At 35.3% G+C, this 13,755-nt stretch overlaps 1 protein-coding gene across 1 annotated transcript in view; it reads right to left on the bottom strand.

The window, feature by feature from the left end:
• Window positions 1-6,420, bottom strand: part of LOC139690602 (glycine receptor subunit alphaZ1-like) — a 314,341-nt gene extending 307,921 nt beyond the window's left edge. The window contains exons 1-2 of the mRNA XM_071588085.1: window positions 5,539-6,420; window positions 4,755-4,934 (exon numbers count right to left, since the gene is read on the bottom strand). Of these exons, the coding sequence (XP_071444186.1) occupies window positions 4,755-4,930 (176 nt within the window). The 5' untranslated portion in view covers window positions 4,931-4,934; window positions 5,539-6,420. The remainder of the gene's footprint in view (window positions 1-4,754; window positions 4,935-5,538) is intronic.
• Window positions 6,421-13,755: the final 7,335 nt, after the last annotated feature.

Genomic DNA, 13,755 nt, shown 5'->3' with positions numbered 1-13,755 from the left:
TGCACAAAAATAAAAATGAACTGCTACGTAAGAAATGACGAAGAAATTTGTCAAATTGAAAAGGTGCTGCAATACCTTACGACATTAAACATTTAAGTGATTCATCAGTACCACGATATTTAAGAGATTTTAGCACCAAGGGTTAGCCGTTAGGATAGGTGCCATTGGGATTATCTTAAGGCATAAAATACCGCTGGACTTGAAACTCGCACTCGTTACTTTACATGAATTCAAATACTTTTCTGTCTTATTTTCATTGATTGAAGGATGGTATGAGATTATTCATCCTCCTCCATTTTACTGCCATCTCATATTCATATAACAACACTTTCGTCTTGACGTATGCGAAGGACTTGACGAAGGAGTCTTCGTCGCTGCGTATTTTTTTCAAACCATAGTCTCCACAAATTATAGATTTTTGCCACTCGGCTGTGAATATCGCTCGTACTCTCTGCCCTTTCAATTATCCTGTACGAAATGAAAATTTTTTTCCGCTTTAATTTCCATCGGATCCACGATTATTCATCAACCCTGCCCTTCCACACCTCTAGTCTTTTATGCCCATAGTGACTCCCTCCCTCTGTCTCACCTTCCCCTTATTCCTTCGCGTTTAGCACCGAGAACCCTTCTTCGTCTTCTTCTTCTCCGCTTCTTTGACTCTCCGACGCTCACGCACATGCGCGCGCACGCATAAAAACCCTTCCTCCTCGAGGGTGTTTTCCCTCGTGCACTAATTAAGCCGACTCTTGTTTACAGCACCCTCTCCGAATCCACACGGGAGTGCGGCGATAGTGCCCCAGGGCTCGAAATGGAAAACTTCACCTCCCCCTTCCGTTCCTTTTCTCGTGCACTTCCTTTTTATTCATCTCTCCCCAGCCCCCGCATATCCTCTTACCGTCCTTTTGGAATTATTTTTCGGTCTGAATTTACATACGGCTGGGGAGTTTCTTTTTTCTCGGTCCTCAACCAGCTGCGAATATCCATTTTCCCGATGCGATTGCGATGCCAGCATCTCAACCCCTCAATATGTCTCCGACGGAAATTGAGATCCAGGCGGAGGGACGGCGAGGACGGATGAAGCCTGGGTTGAATTTTTGGTCATAGTCGGGTGTGGATTTTTCAGTCTTTTTTTTCATCTCCATTAATTGCCTCTCTTTCTAGTTGAGTTTTCAATATTTTGAAAAAAATTTTAAATTTAATGTGACCATCAATTATGTTACATTTTATCGTTCTCATTTTGATGTTGTTGCAAATTGTGTGAACCAAAATGTTTGCTAAGAGTGTTTAAATTAGAAGCAAAATGACATGGTTTTTGAAGCTGTAATCGTTGGGTTTAATTTTGGCGAACAAGGTTATGCTATTTTATTCTTGGTTTGAAAAAAATTTAAGTTGTTTATATTACATTCCTTCTTAAGTAAAATTCATTATTTATTTGCAATAATTCCGTTCATTTTCCACGAAAAGACACTTGTTAGTTTAAAAACCTTAGTCAGTTTTCACTGGAATTACCATAATTGAGTATCACTTTTTGGTATCATAGATGAAATGTTAGTTGTTTGACAAGAAGTCAACCTTTATATTTCAAAGTAACTCTCTTATTTCTTGAAAAATTACCTATTTACCTAATTTTCAGTTTTCACTTTTTTGGGATTAAAAAAAATTGCTACTCATCACTCTTAAAATCAGTTTTTTGTCAGTTGCTGTTTTTAAAGCTATATATTTGCGTGAAAGTATTATCCTGAATTGTCTTAAAAACAATGTGATCCAACTTTGGAATACTGGGCATGAGTTAAGCATAAAAACAATTATTGAAAATCATTAGTATCAAAATGAGTTTAAAAAATATTATCTTCATTAGTTTTAAAAGGTCCATTCACCATCTCTTTTAGCTCATAAAAGCTATTATGCACTTTGTAATTAGTTCATCTGAAAACATGATTGCGCTTATAATCGTGCTAATTATCTCCATACCGTATAATTAGACATTTTTTCAAAGCTCGTAATGTCCCCCATGGGAGCAACGATGCCACTTTTGCTTCCATTATGAGTGAAAGGATCGGATATTGTATCAATTCCTATAACAAGGTTCTCTTGATTGATTGAAGCCATCAGTTTTCGATGTAATTATATTAATCTAGCAAATGACTATTGGAATTATTATCCCTATAGTCTTAATTTAAAGGTCATAAGGCTATAAATAAAGTATATTCTGTATAGATTATATATATATATATATATACATATATACATATATACATATATATATATACTACCTTGATCAAAAAGTTCCCGAATAACCACCGTGTGGCGCTCCCATCGTTCCGATTTGAGTTCTGTTTTTTTGTTAAATTGGTACATCTGTTGTTGATATTCCCTTTAAATCTTAGTGTCATAACTTGACATTTGCAAAAGTTACGTAGCCAAGAGTACATCTATCTCTGTGTGTGTTGGCGATTTTTTACAATTTCAGAAATGGATTTAAATTTGCAACAACGAACTTGTATTAAATTTTGCGTAAAAAACGGATTTAGTGGCGCACGGACGTTGGAAATGTTGGAAAAGTGTTTCGGCAACGATTCTCTAAAAAAAACGGTCGTTTACCAGTGGCACGAGCGGTTCAGAAGTGGTCGTGAGTCAATCGAAGATGATGAACGCAGTGGCAGACCATCGACATCGAAAGTCGGTGAAAAAATTGATAAAGTAAAAGAAATGTTGGTCAATAACCGCAAATTAACCATCAGAGAAATAGCGGAGGACTTGAACATTGCCTATGGATCCGCCCAAGACATTGTGGTTAATGATTTTGGGTTTCCGTCGTGTAGCATTGCCAAAAGACCTCAATTTCATGCAAAAAAGAGACCGTGTTGACGTCGCAAAAGACATGATTTGCGAGGCTGAATCCGATCCCACATTCATCAAAAGGATCATTACTGGAGACGAGACGTGGGTTTATGAGTACGACACGCAATCCAGACATCAGGCAAGTGAATGGCGTTCACCAAATGAGCCGAGACCAAAAAAACCACGTCGTTTTCAGTCAAAAAAGAAGGCAATTGCTGACGGTTTTCATGGATTACAACGGTTGTAGTGCATCATGAATTTTGCCAGAAGGCCAGACAGTAAACAAAGAGTATTATTTGGGCGTTATGAGACGTTTGCGTGAAGCAATTCGCCGAAAGAGACCAGAAATGTGGGCAGAAAACTCGTGGATTTTGCACCATGATAACGCACCGTCGCACAGTGCTATCATTATTCGTAATTTTTTGACGAAAAATGCAACAAATACCATCCAACAGCCACCGAATTCACCTGATTTGGCTCCCTGTGACTTCTTTCTGTTCAATCGAGTTAAAAAACCATTACGGGGAACGCGTTTTAGCAGCCGAGAGGAAGTAATGGAAAAATCGCAGGAAGCACTGATGGACATACCGAAAACCGAATATAAAAAATGTTTCGAGGATTGGATCAAGCGCTGGCATAAGTGTGTTGCAGTCGATGGGGATTACTTTGAAGGGGACAATATAGATTTAGATGAATAAACTTGTATTTTTAATTTTCTGAATAAATTCCGGGAAATTTTTGATCAAGGTAGTATAATCTAGCATACTGTACTGTGTTCTTATAATGATATGTATTCCGCAAACGTATACCATGGCATCCTCATAGATTAAGAGTTCTTCTTCATTCTTCATTTTTTTATTTTTATATATTTTTAGACTTTTAATGCACATTAAAGTTATGCAATCTTTTTCAAATAAAAAATTCCCTCGAAAAATTATTTGAACCTTATTTTTGGTCCATTGTAATTTCATCATCAACACTCTTAATATTTTGTTTACCTTAAATATATTTTCTCGGAATCGGACCATCATAGGTCCTGAAATATACGTAAATGCCAACAAAATCGGTGGCCCTCTATGATGTGATGTAAACTTTACTTTAAAGCCACTGCAAACCAGAATAAGAGAGGCAACTCGTGGGCGTAAATAATGACTATTGATTCTGCATATGTTATTTTTAATGAAATAATCTATGATTTCTGGCTTAAGCCTTGCAAATGACTAAATAAATTTTTCAAGCACTTCTATGGGTTAAAAAATATTATTATTTGTGGCCTTCTGACAAGGCCTTTTATTTTTCTTATCATAGCATATACAAATTTTAATATGCTTGGAATGAATAGAATATCATAGATGGTAAATGATTATATCTCTGACAGCCTCGTAATATTTGCTGAACCACGTGCAGATATCCCTGGAGAAAATATTAATGATGCCTGATAAATTAATGTACTGCATTTAAGGGTAGTTCCCAATGTATAATGGTATAATAATATTTCTGAAATAAAAACACCGATGTTCTCGCAAAAATATCCACTCAATTTAATCACTGTAATAAGAGCGTGAGGAAGCTTCAGAGTATCGTTTGAATTATACATATCTTTCCGAAAACCGACCGTAACTTTTGCAAATGTCAAGTTATGACACTAAGATTTAAAGGGAATATCAACAACAGATGTACCAATTTAACAAAAAAATACAGAACTCAAATCGGAACGATGGGAGCGCCACACGGTGGTTATTCCGGGAACTTTTTGATCAAGGTAGTATTTACACACTCACTGTGTGTGTGTGCGCGTGTAGGATGTAGTGAAAGGAACTGGCTCTCCTACGTTGGAACTCCCTAAAGATATCGATACCCGCCTCAGCACTTTATAAGGCGCTATAATCTTCCAATTTCTAAAAGGCACTTACCCTGCTGCAGCTACAGCTCCAATGATAGAAATGATTACAATTGATGAAAGTAGAAGACGCGGTGTGCTTTTCTGTGGCACGCATCTCCTCCCTGCTCCTCTCATTGTGGTTGACCCAAGGACCCAACAACCGGGTGATCTGTTCTTTCCCACGCTGGATTGCTCTTCCGGCTCCATGCTTCTGGTAATTAAATACAGTCCATCATAATACTACTTGTTCAATGAAATAAATTCAGAACATATAAAAAAATGGTTCGGTGCAAATATCCTACAGAGCGGAGAAACAAAATTTTTCAAATTGTGATATCTTGAACTTGTAATTCTTTTTAGGGAAATTTCATAACGAATGGTCAATGCAGTAAGTTTTAGTTATCTTAATTTTAATTATTATAAATCCGGAATGATGACATGGAATGAAGTTTCCAATTTGAGCAACAAAAATTTTCTTTCCCTCTTCATTTTTGTAAATTTCAATTTAAATGTGCCCTTAAGAGTGAGAAAAATTATAATTTAATTTTCTAGTTTATCAAGACGCGATTTTATAAGGCTAATTCACATGTAATTAACTGATGAACATTCAAATTTATTCAAAAGTTTCATAGATAGGTGAGTTTTCCACATAAATAAGTTTTTTAAATATGTTGAATTATGTCCACTTCTAAATAATATGTAAATATAAAATGTCTTTTTCTTTCAATGGAAGAACACTAATTCTGGCAAATACGAAAATGTACCAGGTTTCTCAGAAATAGGAATAACACAGAAGTAACAACACGAATACTTACCCTTATCGCTGCAACCGGAGGATCCTTATAGTTGCTGATTGTGTTGATAAACAACCGATACAAAATTACGGAATCTGAGTGAATCTAAGGAATCTGACAGACGGATTATTATTCACTAATGCTCTCCTGAAGTTCGTTTTCTCTTAGTAAGCAATACACTTGCATGTATCCTTAAATGTAGGCCTTTATGCGTGGTACATAGGAAATGTGGTGAACGTATTACAGGGGCTTCGCATTCACACTCGAAACTTTCACGTACCTGTTGTTGTGGCATCGCCTGAATTAACCGAGCGTCTCCTCCCTCTCCCCTTCCCCTGTCTGTTTAATCTGTTAGACAATGCAAGTCAGATTACTGATAGTGCTTATGTTAATCTCACGCCCCGCTGTATATGTTGCTTTTTTGCCTCGCTACCTCTCTGAACTCTAAATTAAGACATCATGCGGAAAACGGTGAAACGTGTCAAAATACTATTGAGCGGCGGCAGGTGGAGGAAACACATTCGCAGATAGTTGACAAATATCTGGCAATGAAAGATGAATCTGTGACTGATTCTTATTCTCGTATCAAGAAATGGTGTCATTTCCAATTTAAAACTCACCACGTTTGAGGTTCTTTCCGGTGGAGCCGGAAAGGATATGAGATTATGATGGACAGGATATTGTACTCTCAGAAATTTTCCGGAAAGAAGGGCGTGCCTACTTGATCACGGGAACTGATTATATCATCCCAACAGGTCGCCCGGGCTCCGCTCAAACTAATTCGCCACACGGTAAAAGACGTATGAGATCGCGAACGTTATTTTCCACGAACTCGCAAATGAATGGAAAATCTATGAATGTCGACGACGTGGCAAGCTTACTGACCGGCCAGCCAAAAGAATTCACATTTCCCCCGGAGGAACGAATGAATTCGCACAGGAGTTGCCGACCCGACCCCGGGATCGAAGGGACTTGTGCGAATGACGATCGGTGGCGATTTGGCGAGCCAAGCGTCGCGGGGATGGTCGGAGTGAGCGCGCGCGCGCGCTCGGGGAGATCCAGCTGCGTTAGGAACCTGTGTGTTGCCGTGGAGACGAACGAGAGGCATCTGAATAGACCCCCCGCCCTCGCCAGCCAGCCGAGGCTCAGGACGGGAGGGGAAGGGGCCGGAGATGAGAGTGGGGTTGTGTGGGACGGGAGAAAGAAGGGGAGAAATGAGAAGGGTCATGGGTAGAGTAGAAGGAGAATATTCGTGAAGTTTTAGAGTAAGAAGGATAGAGGAGGTCACGACGTTTTATTCTTGAAATATTGTGAGGGGAACTAAATTTGCTGAGTGCATGTGGATGTAAGGTAGGCAAGCCAGGCAAGAGATTAGAAAGGTAGTGCGAGGACTTGGGCAAAAATCGTTAGAAGTGAAGGAAGGAGAAACTGGATGAAGTAACCTGTGTAATGCGTCGCCTACTGCGGGAAAACCTCAGTTCATTATTTAAGCTCCCAATTCACTGGAAAAGAAAATGTCCCCCTGGAATAATTGGAATGCACAATTTGCTTTAGATCACGGGGATGAGGATACCTAGTGATTTTGGCCGCCATTTGGGTGTCTGTGTTGATTTACACAAAACTTGAAACCCTTGGATTAGTGATGTCCATCATCTGCACATTACTCTAAAAATCAACGCAAATTTTTTGATGAAATGGTAGTAGTAGTAATAGTAGGTTTAGGGGAGGCGACCGATCGCTGAGGTTATTTGCGCCATTAAAGATGGATGTGAAAGGAGGAGGTGTGGAGAGAAACCCGGCGTCGGCATGAGCCTACTCTTCAATGAAAATCGCCAAGGGATCTGCAGTTTAACGTCCCATCTGATGGACGGTGTACTCATTTAAAGTGCTCTCCACAAAGTCCCTAAAGTAGGAATCGGGATACCACTGAAAAATATTCAACACCGCCGGGGTTGAACCCGGGCCCTCTGGGTGGGAGGATAGCCAACATCACGGACTCAAACATCTTTTTTTTGTCTCTCAAAGCTCACATTTGAGTTCACCTTTCATTATGAATTTATAAATAATATATGCTTCAAAATATGTATTTCAATTTTAATCAAAAGCTATCTGTGCCTCAATTTACATTGAATGTCTCATTCATATAATCTTGAAAGTTTTTAGCCACCGAAGTAAATAAAGCACAAATTTTCATAAATGAAATCAATTATTAGAGTATTTGTTTTGGTTTAGGAGCATAATTATTCGAGAGGAAAAGCAATTAATTTCTAATTCCATATAATGCTTCAGTTTTGGATTCTTGAAAATTAAAGCATTGAAATGAAAGAATTTTGTGAATTACTGACGTTTGTTGGCTACGTTAACGTGATTCAAAGGATGGTGAGGTATAATGAAAATGCATAAATCGCTCAAAAATGCTTTCTCGTTCATGAATTCATTAAAAAAATTTCAGAAACATCGAATATAATGGCTGCTTTCTTTCAAAATTTTCATTGATGTTAAGAATAAATCATTTATTTAATTGAATAAATCAAAAGAATATTTTTCCGTTTGTAATATGTAATTGTGACAATTTGGTACTTACTTTCAATCCTAAAACAAGTTTTAATTCATTGAGATCTATTCTGATGTTTATAATGCTAAGATGAGTTTTGAATCCAACTTATATCCATATTCTCGTAAAAAAAATTGTATCAGAAGTAATTTAAGCTTTTTGGGAACCATTTAATTATTTTTCAATTTGAATTCGAATTTTCAAGTGTTTCATAGGGTGAGTGAGCTAGCGCAATGAAAGTATTCACTCTCTGGCTTTTCCGGGGCATCTCCTTGGAAATGTAAAGAGTTTCAGATGTTTAATGGGCGTGGTTTATTTGCAACCTTATGCAATGTAGTTTTAAAAGAAAAGCTGCGGGAAGCCCTAACCAATTATGATGATCGCTTTAGAAATTTTGACTAATTTACGCCGATTTCTTCTTTTAAATGCCATTACTTTTAAGTGATGATGTCCATGTAATGATTTTCTCTCCAGGTACATATCAAATAAATGATGAATTCAGTTTTCAAAAAAAGGTCAAAAAAGTATGAAATTTAATAAAATTACTATAATTTATGAAAGTTAAATGAAATAATAATCTTAATTCAAGTTTCTGTCCCCAAAATTAATTTTTTCATAATGCATCCAAAATTGCGACATTATTTTATTCGGTGAGACTGCGTCTCAACTCGATTTAATAGTATTAATGAATGTGCAGAGTTAAGTAAATGAGAATACTTAGTAGACAATTTTAGTTGTTGATGCTTTACTCTTCAAAAATGCCTTCAAGTTATACGAAGCAAAATTAGTCTCAATAGATATGGTCATTATATTTACCGATATTTAAACTTATCTCTAATTTTTGTTATAATATCATAGAAGGTAGAAGCAAAAGATGTAATATGAAATACATAAAAGATCTTATTTAATTAAAGACAATCCGTCAACTATTAATGAGTTGCGAAGAAAAAACTAAAGGTTATTCCAATATTGGCCCCAGTCAAAAACCTCTTAGGTAAAAAAATCCGCAACGTGAAGTTATAATTTAGCAATGATTTTTATACTTTTTTCAGCTTTAAAATTTAATGCGGCCATTGACTATTCGCAAAATAAACATAAATTATATGTATATCTGCAACTATATCTAGGGTACTTTCTGTATTAGCATAAGAGAATTATAAATACTCCTTTTAAATTATAAAACTAGGGGTTTTCGTTTGATTAATACAAAAAAGACTAAATTATTTGATTACGATAAACACCTAAATATTACGATACATATTGATTTTCTGAGTGTCAGATTTTAGCTCTCTTCCCTAGGAGAAGTTGCAGTATTAAGGGAGACGACCGACATTTGAGGTCATTTTTACCAATAGGGTTGGATGAGAAGCTCTCTTACCTCTATGCGTGCCTGCATAATATGATTTTTTGCAATCTCTGTTTTATGAGTTTGAATAACTACCATTTATAATAGAAAATGACGCATAAATTCAATATACAAGGAGTCTTTCAAATTTCATTGTGTTTGTTGAATTCTCTTAATTCCGCACCATTAAGTCAGCCACATAGGGCTATTAAACAATCATTAAAGCCTACAATTACCTATGTTTAATAGTTTATATATTTATAATTTAAAACTACCAATAGGTGAGAAAAGGAAAAGTCATCCAAAATTACACGTATATATGAACAACCCTAGCACTGCGGAATATATTTCAAAGAGAGAATATCTTATGAACGTTTGTGAAAAAGTTATGTAGCCATAAATATTCCATAATTATAATTTTTAGAAGATGCTAGTATGTAACAAAACAGGTTAGTTTACATCTCTTGAATAAAATGTAATTGTAAGGGAAGTGTATTTTCTAGGTTACACGTGTCAAAGAAATTACCCTTAATTTTCGGCATCCGATAATTGACTTGTGGGAGGGAGAAACTTTGAAGTGGAACGTCGATAGTGAAGATAAAGGAGGAAAAGTGAAATCTTTGAAGCGGAGTACGAAAGGGAGCAAAGCGGCTGTAAAATTTAGGAATTAATGATTGAAGTATACTTTTTCAGGGCGCGTTTTTAATTTGTAAGCTATGGGAAAAACGCATAAGTTTAATAAATATTATCTTAATACTAACATGATGAAGTAGAATTTAATATGGTAAATTATCCACGAATGAAAATGTAGGTATGAAACCCCTGATTTAGCTTTTTTAACGTGCTCTCATAATCGCAAACTTCTTATGTAATAAAGGATCAAGTTAATTATAAAAAAATGCACCATATTTTTTGGTCCTCTGACTAAATGTTCATAAATATAAGAAAAAACGAACAAGAACGCAATGATTTGAGTAACAGTAACATTTATTACGAGTCAGTAATAATAGAAAGGCAAGGAAGGCATGTTTGGCGTTTAAATATTTTAAAACATATTCAATTTGTAATGGAATGAAAACATAGCGATTAAGTCAAAGATGACATGACAAAATATTCCATCGGCCATGCTAGGGAGAAAATGATGGATATATCCTTCTAACTAAGAAATCCAGAGGATATATATGCTCAAGACGAAATCCCGGTTCTTCTACCTTTTTCCTGTCAATTATTTTTCTTATTATACCATAGTTTTCAAATCCGACATTATTTTATTCCACAACCCTGATTCCGTTCATATTTCATTTGAGCAAGGTAACTTACTCCTTAAAATATTAAATTGTACTCCAGAGACATTTTTGCCCTCACAACGTCCATTTTCCTCCGCCTTATTTAAACCAGAACATTTGCTAATCCATATAATTTCATTTAAAGAAGAGACCAGTATCATGCGGCCGACCTTTAACTTCGCTCCTTGACATCTTTTTCTACTTTACCATTTTATTAGAAGTATGTATATCGCCAAAGTAGTAAATCGTACAGCATGAGCTTTGCGGTTTAGTCATTGTAGAGTTAAATTAATTTTTTTGTCATTTTCTCACATATGCACAGTCTGTATTGCCATCTGTTACTTTTTTTCAAGTACACTTTAGTTTTAGAGATATTTTTTAAAAATCTCAATAATATTTCAATTAATCCTTTCAGTTTCTGTTAGTACAATGACTCATGCAAAAAAATGATCTCATAACTTTGTATATCCTTTTAATATGGAAAACTCTGCACATCTTCAGAGGCACAGTATCATGAATTTTTATCCAAAATCAAAGATATTGTTTAAGAAACATAATCAATTTGCTACACAAAATGTGTAGTACCTCAACGAATTCAATTACCCAGGATGTTATCACAAAAAGTGATATGTGAATGTTCTAATTTAATTGAATGGAACGAGAAAAAGAGGTTTACGCAAGTCCTGTTTATAGGATGCAGGAACGAACTTTTTCAGATTCGTAAAAAAAAAGTTATTCTGTAACCACACACATTTTGATGACTGAACAGATATGCTTAACAAATGGAATTGGTGTTACAAATGTAATAAAATGCGTTAATCAATTACGCAAATATTGTACGTTGAGTTACTCTTACTTAATTTCTATTTTTACCATTTGTTGTCAAGGATACGTTGACAAGAACAAGGAGGAACCTCTTGCTTTGGTGTAATCTTAGTTACAAATTATTAAATTCCAAACTTTACCATAGGTCCAATTTCCATGGCCAACGGCGTTTTCCATCTCGTATGAGCTAATGAAGTCGTGTTAAGAGCACCGTAAACTTTTTGCGCAAAATATCGCCTATGCATTATGCGTTATTGGAAGGGATAATCATTTGGAAAATTATGAATCGGATATTTCATTTTATTTTGGCATGTGCTTATATGGTTTAGCGTTGGGAGTATTTTCTTCCGAGGATGATGCAATTCAAATAAATGCAAACAAGTGTGGTAAGAGAGAATTGGTTCCACATAATTTTTTATCATGTACAATTATTTTATTTGGTTTTCGTTCAAAAATTTTCCGACGAGTGGATATTTGGAGCCATAAATACAATAATCCACATGTTTCATAGGATATAGAGATACATTTGAATGCGTACATTACACTCAATAACAGATCTCATTTTTTGACATTGGTGTAACCAAGACAGCAGACTTTGCTGAATCTGAATTTAATGTTCACCATGGCGTATCTTCATTTATACATTTTTTTGCTGATTCATTTCCATTCATGATTCATCCTTGAAGTCTTGTCGAGTTTCCTCAAAAATGTTTTCTTTTGAGAAGGATAACGCTAGAATGGTGCTTGATAATGACGAAAGTGATAGTGTAACAAAAAGTGTCAATAGTAGCTGGAAATATAAGAAAACTTTCAGACTCTAATAAAATAATGGCAATATTTATTATAATATATAACTCTATAATGGCAATATTTACTAATGGATATTCAGACTCTAGTAAAATAATCGCAATATTTATTAGAGTAAAAATATTAAATTAACTATTCACACTACTTCACTGAAATGTTCAATGGTGGGATGGGCTGAATTTATTTTAAAATTTTAACATTCATGGATAATAACGAGGTCATCCTTGATCATATTAATTTTAATTATTATTCCTTTTTTATGGGGTATCTTTGACCATTTGCGTTCAAGCTTTGAGTCCTATGTATCTTACTCCATACGTTTCGGACATATTTTGACACGGTCAATAGAAAGCTAGTAAATATTACACTAATTGTGCTAAGTACTGAAGCAATCAAGTCATTTCATTCCTGTCAATAAGCGGAATGGCAAGCTGTGATTCTGATTTAATACATGGGTATTAAATCCCCGGGGCTAATTAGTTTGAGTTATATTCTCCCACTAATGAAAGGTAAACTAGCAAGAGGCAAACGCTAAGCAAACTATAACCACTGTTTATATTACTCATTTGACATCTTCGCCTAACAATCATAATATTTGTAGCTCTAATTATAGAGATAGATGTGCATTATTTATGTTTACAAATACGGTGGTAATAATATCAACTGTGAGCATCTATTCAAAAATAATAATTTCAATGTAGCAGAATTAAAAATGTGCACTCTTAACCACACAGACATACTTCCATCACCGGCCTAAGTTTTGAACGCCTGACGAACATGCCGCTTTAGGCAAATTCGATCATAAGTTTATATTTATCCATGCATGACGTCATTGGTAACTCATGTTTTAACTGGGAACGCCTGCGTCAATAGCTATGAAATAATATAAATTATTTGGTAAACTATCTCGAGTCCATTATTTTTCGTTTTTATTTCTGAGCTTTGGTAGGAAAAATCAACTCTATATCTAACTTCAACTTTATATATAATATAAAATGGAAGAAAGGAACAATTTTATTAATTGTGGATTGATTTGAATTTAAGACGGGAATTAAAAAAAAATCATCGAAGATTGTAGAAGGATGCAGAGAATTACTTAACTGAATTTTTTTTAAACAACGAGACCGATGTCATTCTCACTTTATGCAAAGTAATTTCTTTACTGTACTTAATAACGCAAATTAAATGATTTTATTCCTTAAGTTTTGCTCAACTCTATTTTTATTTTATTCACCCAATCCATGAAATAATTCATGTTACTGATCATTTGAATGAAAAGATCGATCAGTATGTATTATCGAGTTGTTTTTTTCTGGAATATTTTAAGCATGTTGATAAAGCTCTTGAGAGCATATTATTAAGTCACCCATGCAACGTGATAAGGGTGGGAGACGAACGGTGTTTGGCAGGTGTAGTCATCG

The sequence above is a fragment of the Hetaerina americana genome, unplaced genomic scaffold (assembly GCF_022747635.1).
Source record: "Hetaerina americana unplaced genomic scaffold, ioHetAmer1.1.p SCAF_3, whole genome shotgun sequence".
Lineage (NCBI taxonomy): Eukaryota > Metazoa > Arthropoda > Insecta > Odonata > Calopterygidae > Hetaerina > Hetaerina americana.
Note: the sequence above shows the minus strand (reverse complement) of the source record. Positions and strands in the feature narration are given on the sequence as shown.